Raw genomic sequence first — 15,097 nt, 5'->3', positions numbered from 1 at the left:
TACTCTTTCTCCAGACGGAGAGAGCATACATGGCTTTTAAACAAATAAATAGCAATGGTTGGTCACTCGGATAAACAGAAAAGCTCTTCTAAACATCGTGAGTGGAAATTCTAGGAAGGTGGGACTAGCTTTGAACATATCACACAGCTTGCTAACCGAGAGCTGAGCTGTGCAAAGTAAGACAATGATCTCTGCAAGTGTTATTTGGGAAGAATCAGAGAAGTCTAAGGTGTAGCTCCAGCTCTTCTCATTTGGGACCTTCCAGAGACATGGCTGTCTAAAATAAGAACACTGAAGCTGAAGCTATAGGTGTGGGCAGTGCTTCAAGAAGAGGGGCTGGTCACTGACGAGAAAGACGCTGCTACAGGTTCAGAGTCTTTCCTTCTGGGCTTACAGGATAAACAAGAGACGCTTCTCCACGTGTCCATTAGCCCACAACCCCACTCCTCTTCACAGTTCACGCACTGTCTCCTTGTGGGGTTCCCAAAGCCTAATCAGCCACTTCCTAGTAACAGTCTCTCCCAAATCATAATTCTTCCAATAATATTTCTGAAGATATAAGATCCAAAAAAAGCGTTTGAAACAGGAACTTTGGGAGCCTTTTCAGTCATGACCAAAGTGAGGTCTTCAGCTCCAGGACGTGCGGTGGGTGGGAAAGGGCTTCCTTTGTCACAGCTTGTTCAGCAGGAGCCCCACGGCTGGCAGATGTTCACACAGGCCACCCTCTCTCAAGGCTCCCACCAATGAGAGGCAAAGGCCCGAAGTGCATTCAAACACGCTCCTACTTCAGCAACTGTGTTCCTGCTCCAGAGAAGACTTAGAAACAGTGAAGATTTCTAACAGCTGCAAGTGTTAACAGTCCCTAAATTGGATAAGACAAGAGTTCATGTAATCCCCTGTACCCAGAGTCTTTAAAAATAGACCAGATAACCAGGGGTGTTGATTAGATCATCCATGCGCTCCTATGGAGGCAGGGACAGGAGTTGTATGACTTCCAAGGAGCCCTTTCTGTACTGTGAGCCTATGCCTTTGTAATTCGTACTTTTAATTTATGTGTGATGGTCCTGAACTAAAGCACCGCGGTAACTGCCAGGGCCACCTAATTACCAGCAAGCAGTCTCTACCTCAAAGTACAGAGCAGCCAAAGGCCAGAACACATTCCATATTATAAAAATAGCTTCATTCCGACCCCAGCGGGCAGGGGTGGGGGAAAGAGCTACAGAAGATGCAGAAGCTCTGTCCGCTGCACCTGCGCTGTCAAATGTTTCCTGCAGTCACACAACATTCCCACCTCCAGCTATCAGCCAGTCCTTACCTGTGAACAGGGGGCTGAAGGAGACCGGAGAAAAGGCACTTTGAGTTCTTGTCAACCTGGGTTTCCTGGGGAAGGGAGAGAGCACACAGCGTAAGGGGAGGAGAAACACAGAGGCACTTAAATCACCACCACGTTCACGCCTGGAAGCATCAGAAATCATACCCTAATCTTTGTCAGCAACATTTCTGTAATAAAGCCTAAAATTTAGAGGGAGAGAGAATAAAATAATTACAGCAATTCTTTAAATAGATATGGCTGCAACATTTGCCAGCCTGCAGAGCAATGAGAAATCCCTCTGAATCTCTCCATATCCAGCACATTCAGAGTAATGTACCTTGGGTGTAATTAGTGACCCTCCATTTCTAGGAGGATGAAGTCAGAAGTGGAGCCAATGTCCATAATCCTTTTGGGAGCTGAGGCTAAGGCTCTTGACCTGAACAGGGCCCATTTCTTTCTTTCTTTCTTCTTCTTCTTCTTCTTTTTTTTTTTAATTTTGAGTCAGCCCCGGCCACGCTCAGCGGGTTACTCCTGGCTCTGCTCAGAAATTGCTCCTGCCAAGCTTGGGGGACCATATGGGATACCAGGAATCAAACCAGGGTCTGTCCTGTGTTGGCCGCATGCAAGGCAAACACCCTACTGTTGTGCTATCTTACTCTGGTCCCGACAGGGCCCATTTCTAAACAGTCTGAGCTAGTCCCTGGAAGCAGAAGACCCCAAGGGGACCACAGAACATACCCAGACTTGCGAACATGTGCACATAAAGGCCAACCACTAAGACCTCTGAATTCTATACAAAGGGTCCTTATGGGTCAAAGCCCTCAACAAATGAAAGGACTCCTCAAGAGAGGGACCCTACCTGTCCCTGAGGTGCAGAGAGAGGTCTCCCCAGGAGTTCTTGATGGGGCTGCTGCTGCTGCTGCTGCAGGGAACCATGTTAAAAACCTACATCTCAACAACAACAACAACAAAAACTACATCTTGGGCCTGAGCAATAGCAGCATAGAGGGTAAGGCACTTGTCTTGCATGCCGCCAATTCAGATTCAATCCCCAGCATCCCATATGGTCCCCCCACACACACCAGGAATGATTCCTGGGTGTAGAGACAGGAATAACCTGTGAGCACTGCCAGTGAATCCCACCCGACACCCCCCCCCCCCCCCCCCCAAAAGAAACCACGTCTCCTGAAAAGAGATACACTGAAGGAACTTTACTTTGTACCACCTTTAACTGGCTTTTCAGTGAAGAATAAAAGAAATCCAAAGTTTTGGTTTTTATTTTTTTGCTAGGACTGCACAAAGCTCATAAAGCTCACCTCATGAGAACTTGAGCTCTATCCAGGCAAGGGTAGACAGTACAGTGATTATCTCAAACCTGGTCCAGGTTAGATTCTCTCCTGGCAGCACTGGAGCCCTGTAGCATCACTGAGAGCATCCCTGGAGGTGCCCAGCACTGCAAGGCTAAGCAACACTGAATCCTTGGGCCCTTAAATTCAATCACAGACCTGATTGGCTGAAACTCACCCACAACACTACAAGCTTCCTGGGCATCACCACATACACACACATATGCACACAAAGCTCAACCAAAAGAAAAATCATGTTTAAATCCTATTATTTGAGCAGGGGAAGACAGCTCAAAAATCTGAGCTGATATTTGATAATTTTTTGTTTGTTTGGGTGCTATAACAGGGGCACTCAGGGATTATTCCTGGCTCTGTGCTCAGGAATCACCTCGGGCAAGGCTCAGAGGACTATATGAAATACCAGGAATTCCACTGGTCAGCTAGTTCAGCTTTGTGCAAGGTTAAGCACCCTAGCTGATGTACTATTTTGCTCTGGTCTCTGGTTTGGTTTTTAGGTCACTGCTAGAGGTGCTCCACGCTTATTCCTGGCTGGACTTTCAAGGATCAATCTTGGCCAGACTAGGGGTGGTAGCATATAAAGTGCCAGGGATTGAATCTGGGTTGGCTGCATGCACTCAGGGATTATTCCTGGCTCTGTGCTCAGGAATCACCTCGGGCAAGGCTCAGAGGACTATATGAAATACCAGGAATTCCACTGGTCAGCTAGTTCAGCTTTGTGCAAGGTTAAGCACCCTAGCTGATGTACTATTTTGCTCTGGTCTCTGGTTTGGTTTTTAGGTTACTGCTAGAGGTGCTCCACGCTTATTCCTGGCTGGACTTTCAAGGATCAATCTTGGCCAGACTAGGGGTGGTAGCATATAAAGTGCCAGGGATTGAATCTGGGTTGGCTGCATGCAAGGTCCAGATTCAACCCCTAGTACTGAAGATTCCCCCAAACCAGGAACTACCCATGAACAGGAGCAATACTTTCCCCCTCCCAGCACTGCCTGGTGGATCACCAAAAAAAACGAAAATCATTTTCTTTCTTTCTTTTTTTTTTTAAATATGAAACACTTCACGAATTTGCGTGTCATCCTTGCGCAGGGGTCATGCTAATCTTCTCTGTAGCGTTCCAATTTTAGAATATGTGCTGCCGAAGCGAGCACCCAAAATTGTCTTCCTTCCTTCCTTCCTTCCTTCCTTCCTTCCTTCCTTCCTTCCTTCCTTCCTTCCTTCCTTCCTTCCTTCCTTCCTTCCTTCCTTCCTTCCTCCCTCCCTCCCTCCCTCCCTCTCTCCTTCTTTCTCTCTTTTTTTTTGGTTTTTGGACCACATTCAGCAATGCTCAGGGGTTACTCCTGGCTTTACACTCAGAAATCACTCCGGGCAGGTTTGGGGGAACCTTATGAGATGCCGGGGATTAAACCCGGTCGGTCATGTGCAAGGCAAGCTCCCTACCCACTGTACTATGTCATTGGTCTGCATTTCTTTTTAATTTTCTATTTGGGGGTCGGGGGGGGGGGGCCCAGCCAGCAGTTCTCAGGGAGTCACTCCTGGTATTGCTTCAGGGGACTCTACATAGTGCAAGAGACTGAACCCAGGGTCAGTCAAATGCAAGACAAACGCCTTAATTTCTCTCTAAAATAAAACATTTTAAATTATTGTATACATTATACTTCAATTAGTCAGATTTAAATCAATTAACCAAATTTAAAAAAAATTTTCCATTCCAAAATTGAGCATCTAAGTTTTATATCTGGCTCATGTTCCAAAATTACTCTCATCTTAAAGACTTAAAGTTAATGATCTACTCTTGGGGCCAGGCGGTGGCGCTGGAGGTAAGGTGCCTGCCTTGCCTGCGCTAGCCTAGGATGGACCGCGGTTCGATCCCCCGGCGTCCCATATGGTCCCCCAAGCCAGGAGTGACTTCTGAGCGCATAGCCAGGAGTAACCCCTGAGCGTCAAATGGGTGTGGCCCAAAAACCAAAAAAAAAAAAAAAAAGTTAATGATCTACTCTTTCCAGGGCTGAAGAGATAGTAAAGGCATTTGTCTTGCATGCGGCTGACACGGTTTCAATCCCTGGCATCTATATGGCTCCCCGAGTCCACCAAGATCCCTTAGTGCAGAGCCAGGAGCAAGTCCTAAGCACAGCTAAGCGTGGCCCTAAAACAACAAAACAACTTACCAAGGGGCTGGAACAATAGTACAGCAAACAGGGTGCCTGCCGTGCACACTGCTGACCTGACCCAGATTCAATTCTGGCATCCATATAGTTCCTCAAGAAATGCCAGGAGTTGAATATTGACATAATGACCTGGCACAGGCCTCAGAAGAATGGGCATTCTCCATTCACCCCTGATCTATGGAAGCCATCTACGAAACATCCAAGGTTGTCTATAACATCACCTGGAAGCAATTCTCTACCAGGGAAGACCCTACCACTGCTCAGACATCGACTCAAAAAGAGACTTCCCTTAACACTGAGAAGACTGTTAACAACAACAACAATAACCTGCTTACTGGACAGGGCTTTCTGCATTGCCCTTTAATTGTGAGGTGAAACGAGAGGATGCTCCACACCAGCCTGACTTTAATATAGGATATGCAGATTCCAGGATCATTAATACAGAAATCTGGGGCCGGAGAGATAGCATGGAGGTAAGGCGTTTGCCTTTCACGCAGAAGGTCATCGGTTCGAATCCCGGCGTCCCATATGGTCCCCCATGCCTGCCAGGAGCAATTTCTGAGCATGGAGCCAGGAGTAACCCCTGAGCACTGCCGAGTGTGACCCAAAAATCAAAAAAACAAACAAAAAAAATACAGAAATCTGATGCCAACAATAGAGACTGCGTGAAAAATAAAACTGTATTGGCACTACAGACAATGACTTTGATTGAACAAGCTAGTTTGCCTGGAGCCTAGAGTTGGTCTTATGCCAGGAAACTTCAGGGGTAGGGTCTCCTTGTATTTAGGCCAAGGCTTTTCCTTTCCATGTCCCCCATATTTTGGTGGGCCTATGCAAACAATATTTGCCACTCTAACACCGTTTTTACTGTGCTCCTTTGACTCTAAACCTTAAAAAAAAAAAAACCACTTAAACTTTTGATGTTAACTTAAACTAATATGCATGTGCATGAAAATGTAAAAAAAAATACTATGCCTTCAATGTTTAAGGAGTCACATAAATTTCATGGCCTTATATTGCTTTGTGTACTGTAAGAAAAGTTATAATATACTACAATCTGGGGACTTGTGGACAAAGTAACTGTACATGGGTTCTGTTTTATTTTTCTTAATGTTCTTTGTAAGTTCAAAATTTAGGCGTCAGCAAGGGGATTTCTTCTGAGAACTTTGTTTATGGGTGATTGTCCTTCCACTGTAACTTTACCTTGTCCTCTTTCTTTGCATCATTGTTCTCATAATTAAAAATAAAAAATTAAAAACATTAAAAAAAATGCCAGGAGTAATTCCTGAGTACAGAATTAGGAAGGATCCCTGAGCACCACTGAGTGTGTCCCCAAAACAAAAATGAAAAAATTTATTTCCAGGGCCCGGAGAGATAGCACAGTGGCGTTTGCCTTGCAAGCAGCCGATCCAGGACCTAAGATGTTTGGTTTGAATACTGGTGTCCCATATGGTCCCCGTGCCTGCCAGGAGCTATTTCTGAGCAGCCAGCCAGGAGTAACCCCTGAGCACAGCCGGGTGTGGTCCAAAAACAAAAAAACAAAACAAAAAAAAAAAACGGGGCCGGCGAGGTGGTGCTAGAGGTAAGGTGTCTGCCTTACAAATGCTAGCCAAGGAAGGACCACGATCCCCTGGCGTCCCATATGGTTGCCCGAAGCCAGGGGCAATTTCTGAGCACTTAGCCAGGAGTGACACCTGAGCATCAAATGGTTGTGGCCCGAAAAAACAAAACAAAAAAAAATTTTATTTCCAAATATTAACTATCAATAGAGGATGAAGTTGCCAGAGTGATAGCACGGCCGGTAGGGTGCTTGCTTTGCAAGCTGCTGGCCAGGTTTGATCCCCAGCATCCTATATTGAGTGCAGAGAAAGCAGTAAGCACTAAGTAACACAGAGTGTGGTCCCAAAACACACACACACACACACACACACACACACACGGTTATGAAAACAAAACACACACACAGACACACACACACGGTTATGGAAGCAAAAACACATACACACACACAGACACACACACAAACACACACAGACACACACACACACACACATACACAAAGATATGGTTATGGAAGCAAAAACAACCCAAAATCCTACGAAAATTTTCTGACCCTTGAAGGTCTTTATGCATTGTTTTAATATAGAAGTCTGAGGATCTCAGAAGTTATACTAAAAAATTTTTTTCAAAAGACTTTACTCAAAAACAGCAGAGGGGGCTCAAAAGACAGTACAGCAGGGAAGATGTTTGTTTGCATTATTTGTGGCTGACCTAGGTTTGATCCCCAGCACCCCATATAGTCCATGTCCCACCAGAAGTGATCCCTGAGCAGAGAGCCACGAGTTGAGACCTGAGCACAACTGGGTATAATGTATAAACCCCCAAAAAGTAAAAAGAAACACTGAGTGGTAGGGCTCACCCTGTACCCTCCTCCACACTGAGAGGTGATTAAATGCACCCTTAGGAATGGCCCCCACTCAGCACATTCGAACTGGTGGCTGCATCAAAGACTTGCCAATCCATGTGGTCTCCCTTGGTTGTTATTCAAGTGGCTTATGAGTCTGAAGCCTCATGCCACACACCAAGGGACTGAAATGGAAAGTCAATTCCACTGGACATGAACTCAGAAGACCAAAGAGATTCCAAGAGGATTTTTATTTGATAACTTGTGGGTACAACATTCAAACCCAGCAAGTAGAAACCTCCAGCACTGGCCTTTCAAAAGGTTCACACCTCAGCCATTTGGCCGCTTGCCTCTTTTCAAAGGAAGCTGCACTACTGTGCCATCTGCCCATGCTGGGGATGAGCCTGTTCAGTGCCAGGCACTGAAGAACCAAGCGCAGCTCCCAAACGCACACATCTTGCAGAGGCCTTCCCACTCCAGCTCATCTCCCCGCCTCCAGCATTTTGAAGAAGAAAATCATAGTTTCTAGGATCTAGAAAAAGAAATACAGATGACTCTAAACCCAGGCATCGCCATGTGAGAGTCCTGGAATGTTTTATTTCTGGCAACTAAGGGGGCCGAAGAGCTGGAAGCTTGGAGAAGGAGAAAGTGTGAGCTGAAAGGGTAATAATAAATAAAGCACTTCCTTTGCTCTTCAGGGAGACACTGTCTAACTCAAATCCAAAGCAATTTCTGTCATAAGGATCCTGAGAGCATTCTAATGGGAGTCATTTATGAAAAGACCAATCAGGACGTGTATGAAAAATAAATAAAGTCAGGGAATTATTATCATCAAATTGAAGATGGTGGTGACTTGGGGGAAGGGGGAGATGAAATCAGAAAGCAACACACAGAGGTCTTAAAAGGTACTAATGACATTGTTTGTTAGGCTCAGTGATGGGCATCTAGGCATGCACTTCATTATTACGGCGCATATGCTTTCTGTATCTGCTTTTGTACACAGGCAAAGTTTCAAATGATAAAATCCTATTCTAATATGGATGTGCTGGTTCTTTAGAGGGCAAGATGAATACTACAGTTCTGGACCACTTTTCTGGGCCACACCTCAACACTCAGGGCTCACTCCTAGCTTGGGGAACCATATGAGATGATCAAACTGGGGTCAGTCAATGCAAGGCAAGTGTCCTAGCCACTATACTCTCTCTCTGCCACACACTGGACCACATTTCTTCTTCTTTTTTGTGGAGCTTGGGTCATTCCCACCAATTCCCAGGGTGTTACTCCTGGCTTTGCACTCAGGAATTGCTCCTGGTGGTACTGGGAAAACTATATGGGACACTAAGGATCAAACCCAGGTTAGCTTCGTGTAAGGCAAGAGCCTTATCTGCTATACTATCACTCTGGCCCCTGGACCACATTTTTCACTAATTCTCCTGTATAGCATTCCTGTGTTACTGTATCCTTCCTCCCAGATAAACATCAGGGTATCAAGTTAACCATTATCACTCTGCCAGGGGACCATTTGCACCTTTGGAACATAGACTTGAAGGGTGGGAATTGGTGGGCTCTGCTGCAGGTGACAGAGAGGAAAGGGGCAGCAACAAGCCTACGGCCCACTCTACTTCATGTACACACACTAACACACACACACACACACACACACACACACACACACACACACACACTTGCTTGAGCTGCAATTAGCAATGAGATCAAATGACTGTCCATTTCCACTCAACAAAGTACTAACTGTGCAGCAAAAGATCCGTGGCATGAAAGGAGTTAAAAAGTACCAGACTAGATAGCCGACAACACACTGATAGAACTATTGGCCACTTTTCAAACTCCTTGAAACCTAAAATATAAACAATAAAATGACATTGTCCTTTCTCTCTCATCCATAGGCCTGCTCTTCCCCCACCCCATACATACACACACAACATACACACACACAAGCATACACCTCAATGTCTTCAGACTTAAAACGCCTTTTTTTCAAACTGGAATGTCCAAGCATCGGGTTCTGCAGTCCCAACGTACCTCTGCTCCTGCTAAAGTACACAGTGCCAAGTCAGCCAGCCTGTGCCATTTCCAACGCGTCATAGCCAGTGTCTGTTCATGTGCTACAAGCACAAAAACCATGTGTTCATTTTTAGTTCCAATACACAGACATCTGTGCAGCAAGGTCAATCCAAAACTCCATACTAAACCAACTGAAGAGCCTATGGAGGGAACTTCGAGGGAAAAAGCAAGAAGTATAGTCCAAGGTCTAAACCTTGGATGTTCTCGGGAGTGGGGGTGGGGGTGGGTCCCATAAAGGGAGAGAGAGACAGACTGAAACAGACAAACAGAAGCTTCTGAAGTCCAGTGGCTCATTCCAAAGGAGAACTGCCAACCGCCACCACTTTGTGGGAAAATAGCTAAAACGATCAATGAAGTATGACCCAAAACCCAAATATAAATTCCAAACATTCTCACCACACCGTGAAAATCATTTTGCTCTCAGCATGTCAGGCTACTTCTCCAAAAGACCTCCATAAGGCCTGATGACCCAGTGAAAAAGAGAAAAGGGTTTCTTATGTCTGCCAGGTCTGTCCACAACAGCAGGGCCCCAAACTGGTGCCAAGGCAGCCTGCCTCTCTCACCAGAGCTCTCTCTTTTCCCAAACAGATAGGAAACCACCATCGAAGTATTCTCCATTTTCCCACCTCACAGCTATGATGACTGCCAGTAATAGCCTCAAGTGTAAACTTGGAAAAAGCAAGCCCTGAAAAATGAACAAGGTACTCATTCCCCACCAAGCACATATTCTGTGATCATTCAAATATCGAGATCAAATGCTGGATCTCACCAAATACAAAGAAAATCAGCTTAACATATGTGAAGCAGACCAGGAGAACTTCACTGGCTCTCTAGAAATATCAAGTGTATATTATACCAAGGCCCACAGGCATCAAGCCCAACTCTTTGAATTCTAACATATGTGTGTTACAAGGTCTAGCCCAGTTCTCCAGAACAGAAACCTGATCAGCGGATGAGCCGACTTCATGTGAAGAAGGTTCTCTAAACTCACTCAGTAGGATTTAGACTATACAGGCAGGGCCCCTGGCCACACCACATAACGTGAAGATGTGGGCACTGGTGAGCCTCATAGAATGACTGTAGGAAGTTCAAATTTTCTGGCTCTCGCTGTGGTAAAGGTAGAGGCCGAGAAGAGCCAAGAGAATTGTGCCCAGAGGTTATGGTGAAAGCTCCAAATTACACAGCCAAGCCAAGAGAAACCTCATAATTAACTCCACCAACAGCAAGGAGAGAGGCATATATTCTCTGGCAAATCGGACATTTGTCATGGCTAGAAGCCACGAGTCCTACCACTCAGATCAAGGGCTAAATTAAAGATCCAAACGCATCCTGTCCTCCCAGTAGGGTGGCCTTACTTAGGGAAGCAGAGCCACAGAAATCACAACTACCCTGGCCAGACTTACCAAGTTTCTCACAGCTGCGAGGCTGCCAGCAAGACTGGCACATAGTAAGCTGTGGGAAAGCTAACGAGCAAATCTAACAGTACCGAATCCTCGGCATAAAAAAAAGAAAAGAAAAGAAAGAAAAAAAAGAAACCCTACCAGTTCAATCTTATTAGTAAGTCTCCAAAAACACAAAAATATTCCATCTTGGTTTCGGTTGTCTTTATTGCAGAAGAGGAGACTGGGACAGGGCTCACTCCCATTTTACAGATGAAAACAAAGGGAAAGCATGAAAGAAGACAAGCCTGGCCTACACTCAGACAGCCACTGATCCTGGTGTTCTAAAAGGAACCTAGATTTCTCATTCCCTGTTCAACAAGCCTGCTAACAGCAGCCAAGCAAACGTTCACACACAAACAGCAAGCGCTTCTCCAATTCATCAGAAAAAGCCTTTGGACCAAAAAATGTAATTCTCCAGTGCCCTGAACTAAGCTTCTTTGCAGAGCTACAGCCCAATTTGCTCTGCAGCAGAAATCTGTATTGTGCTTAAGAGTGAGGACTGGGGACAGAGTGGCCAATGACCATTAAATTCTGCTTCCGAAGGCAAAAACCCATTTAATGTTGTTTGCCTTTTCTTCCTCCTAATCTATTAGACATCGTAACAGCTAATTTCACGCCACCCCTCGTATTTGGTGGCTCTGGAATCTTAGACCAAATCCTGGTCAATACGGAACAAAGGCAAGGGACATCACAAGAAAATTAGCAATCCAACCTGTGTCATTCACCCAGAACTTCAATCCTGCCCTCGCCATCGAAGGGCACGTAAGTGGAGCATTGCCTATCACAAACGAGCCCTTTCAGCAGCCACACACCTCAGACCTGAGCCACCGGCCCGCTCACCGGGAATGCTTACAGAAGGGTATTTCTTTAGGAGCATGGGTCTGGCCCGATGCCCAAGAGGACCTCCTGGGACAGTGTTTCTTTAGAAAGGGAACTAAGTCAAAATGACCCACGCTTAGCTCTGGAGGACCCAAGCTCCCTTGAAAAGAGAAGTGTCATCCCTGGACTGGGGGGGGGGGTAGTATAACTGAGAGGCAGGGTGCTTGCCTAGCACATGTGAGCCCCTGGGTTCACCCAAACAAGGAGGTGGGGTTGAGAAGAGAAAGAGGAGGAAGTCAATGGGTGAGTTCCTCCTACTTCAGGAACAGAAAGGGGGAGACACTATGAAAACTCCAATCCTGGGACCCTGGAATATCCTAACCTTTCCCAAAGGTCTCCAAAGGTTTTGGTGCACAATGACTCCATCACTTTCTCATCAATCTTGAGGTAGAGTGTCTCCAGAATCCATCATTTGGGTCACACCACTCAGCGGGGGAACGCACACACACGTACACACATCACAGTGGCAGTTACCTCCGGGGAAGCTTGACAACCACAACGGCCAGTAGTATCATAGGTCTGACACTGGACACACAAGAGCAATGCTCTCCTTGGAAAAGCAGGGAAAAACTTGGTGCCTGGCACCCCCACAGCTCATATCCAGAATCCTCACGGAGATTTTCCCTTTTCATAGGGGCCTACACAGACAATTGTGATCAGTTTGATCTAAGTAAGGGACTGACCCGGGAAGCCGACCTGAGAAAACCGGCTGTCTGACCGTTCACTGTCCAGCTCTATCACGGCCTTTGCATGCCCTAAAGGCGGTGGGATGGGTGCTGGAACACAAGAGCGTTAAGCGACCCAAATCAAACACCAACCTTGCATGCTCACCGCCAAACATTGTCAGCCTGGGACAGGGTCCTAAATCCTAAATTATTATGTGTTCAGATCGCCTTGGCGAAAGCTGAGCTGGACAGGGAGATCCTAAGCACCTCGGGGCCAGAGAGGTTCGCTAACAAACAGCTGTCAAGTGTCCTGGGTTGCGGCCAGCCAGTGGCCCGGGGGGGAAGGGGTACCCTTTCCACCCACGATGCGCCCGCCCGGGGAAGGAAAGCAAACCCCCCTCGGACGAATGAATGATCGGGGGGTCTTGACAGCAGGCAAGTCAGCCGGCTAACCACCCCGCGCGAGCGCGCGTGTGCCGGGGCTCACCTCCCGGCGTCCAGCTCCCGGCCCGCCGAGCCGCCCATGTCCGTCAAGCTCGCGGCGGAGGCCGCCAGCCCCCCAGAAGGCCTCTTGCCGGTGCCGTCGCCGCCGCCCGAGCCGCCGTTGCAGCTCTTGGTGCGAAAGAGGCGACTGAGGCGGATCTTGAGGGAGCCCTTGCGAGAAGACGGGCCCGCGAGCGGCCGGAGGGGCCCGGCAGGAGGCGGCGGCCCTGGAGGAGGCGGCGGCGGCGGTTGCTGCTGCTGCGGCGGCGGCGGCTCCCCTCGACTCAAGCGCGCCGCGGGGACCAAGTCCTGCAGCGGGAAGGGCACGGGGGGCAGCAAGTCGAGGCCCGGGGGCGGCAGCGGCGGTGGAGGCGGCGGCTGCAGGAGGAGCCGGCCGCCCGCGCTGCCCGAGCCGCGGCCGGGGCTGCTGAGCTCCTCCTCGGAGCAGCTGTTGGTCTCCAGGCTCTCGGCCTCCGACTCGAGCGCCTCGAGCACCAGCAGCGCGTCGCTCGTCTCGGTGGGGTCGTCCCCGGCCTGCGGGGCGGCGGCGGGCGGCGGGGGCTGCGGCGGCGGCGGCTGCGGGGGGGCACGGGCACGTCTTGAGGCCGGGCCCCGCCGGCTGCCCGAGCCCCAGGGCGGCCAGCTGCGCCTCCAGGCCGGCCGCGGGGCCCCAGGCGGGCGGCAGGGCCTTGGGGTCCAGGGCGCAGCGGTGGCGGGGGCACAGCAGGGCCGGGGGCGCCCCCAGCTCGGGGCCCGCCTCGGCGGCGGCGTCGTCGTCCTCGGGCGGCCGCCCCACGTTGCGGAACACCATCAGCTGCGGCGGCCGGGCGGCGCGCGGGCCGTGGCCGTGGCCGTGGTGGCCCTGGAGCTGCAGCGGCGCCGGCTGCGGCGCGATCGTGCTCGCGGCCGTGGCCGGGCCCGGCTCGGGGCCCGCTTCTCCATAGCCCAGCAGGCGGCTCAGGACGCGGTACGAAGCGGCCGCCGCCGCCGCCTCGCCCTCCCGGAGCTCGGCCCCCTGCATCGGGGAGCCAGAAGGAGGGCCGGAGGGCAGGAAGGCGGGCGGGCGGCTGGGCTGGGACTAGGCCGGGCCCCGCCGGAGCCCCGCCCGCCGCGGCCCCCGGAGCGACAGCGCCAACGGCCCCGCCGCGGCCTCGGCCTCATAGACGGGGGCGGGGGGCCCGCCGCCGCCGCCGCTCCTGCCGCCGCCGAGGAACGCCTCCTCTCCGCCGCGTCACTTCCGGGACGCGCTCGCCCCGCCCCGCGCCCCGAGGCGTGATGACGTAGGGCGCGGCCCCGGCTGCTATTGGGCGGCGGCGGCGGCGGCGGCGGTTCCGCCGGCTGTTTGTGGGTGGTCTCCAGCCTGACCCGACGACCCTTGCGTTTTTCACTTCCTGGACGCTCTGGCCCGGTTTGGTGCTTCTACTTGATGGTTAAGTGAAGTGCAGCAGCGGCCTTGCAAAAGCTTCAAGTGGCCCCATTCAAGAGATGTGCTTGGGGCCCCTGGGAGTGTGGATTCTCTTCTCTGGTTCTGATCTTTGCCAAGTTCATTTTTTTTTTTTTGCCCAATCTTGAGCTTCCTTAAGCATTCTGTGAATATTTATGGGAATTGACACATGAATAATAATGTATTTGAGGCCCAGAGAAGGGTTGAGCAGACAACTGCCTGGAGGGAGAAAGGGAATACATGCATGCACGCCTATGTTGGACTGAGAAGAGATAGCACGGCCTTTACAAACAATAGCGATAGACAGACGATTGCAAATGTCTATAACTCATTTTCACTGAATCCTTTCGTTGATTTTTTTTTTTTTTTTTTTTTTTTTTTTTGTGGTTTTTGGGTCACACCCGGCAGTGCTCAGGGGAAACTCCTGGCTCCATGCTCAGAAATTGCTCCTGGCAGGCACAGGGGACCATATGGGAAGCCGGATTCAAACTGATGACCTTCTGCTTGAAGGCAAACATCTTACCTCCAAGCTATCACTCCGGCCCCTTTCATTGATTTTTTTTTCGTTTGTTTTGTTTTATTTTGGGAGCCACACCCGGTGGTGCTCTAAGTTTACTCCTGGCTCTCTCTGTGCTCACCTCACAGGCTGCCTATGCTATCTCTCCAGCCCGTCCTTTCACTGACTTTTGTTTAGTTCTCTTATGGGTACCCATGTGGTTTCAGTTGACCAAAGCATGTAATTGTGATGTGAATGTTGGTTGACATTTTCCTCTATCAATGTAAAATGAAAATCAACAAGACATTTTTTGGGTGGGAAGGAGCACACTCAGGTGCCTAGGGATTGCCCCTGGCTCTGC

At 49.4% G+C, this 15,097-nt stretch overlaps 1 protein-coding gene and 1 non-coding gene across 2 annotated transcripts in view; both read right to left on the bottom strand.

Annotated features, from left to right (window-relative positions):
- Positions 1-13,884, bottom strand: part of SOCS7 (suppressor of cytokine signaling 7) — a 38,952-nt gene extending 25,068 nt beyond the window's left edge. Inside the window, 3 exon segments of the mRNA XM_049779191.1 lie at positions 1,316-1,380; positions 12,801-13,382; positions 13,384-13,884. Coding sequence (XP_049635148.1) covers positions 1,316-1,380; positions 12,801-13,382; positions 13,384-13,817 — 1,081 coding nt within the window. The 5' untranslated portion in view covers positions 13,818-13,884.
- On the bottom strand, positions 3,718-3,824 carry LOC126025354 (U6 spliceosomal RNA). The gene has a single exon (XR_007501369.1). It is a non-coding gene; the product is annotated as a U6 spliceosomal RNA (small nuclear RNA).
- Positions 13,885-15,097: the final 1,213 nt, after the last annotated feature.

Source organism: Suncus etruscus, chromosome 1, assembly GCF_024139225.1.
Source record: "Suncus etruscus isolate mSunEtr1 chromosome 1, mSunEtr1.pri.cur, whole genome shotgun sequence".
Taxonomy (NCBI): Eukaryota; Metazoa; Chordata; class Mammalia; order Eulipotyphla; family Soricidae; genus Suncus; species Suncus etruscus.
The sequence above is the reverse complement of the archived record's forward strand: the minus strand, read 5'-3'. Positions and strand labels throughout refer to the sequence as shown.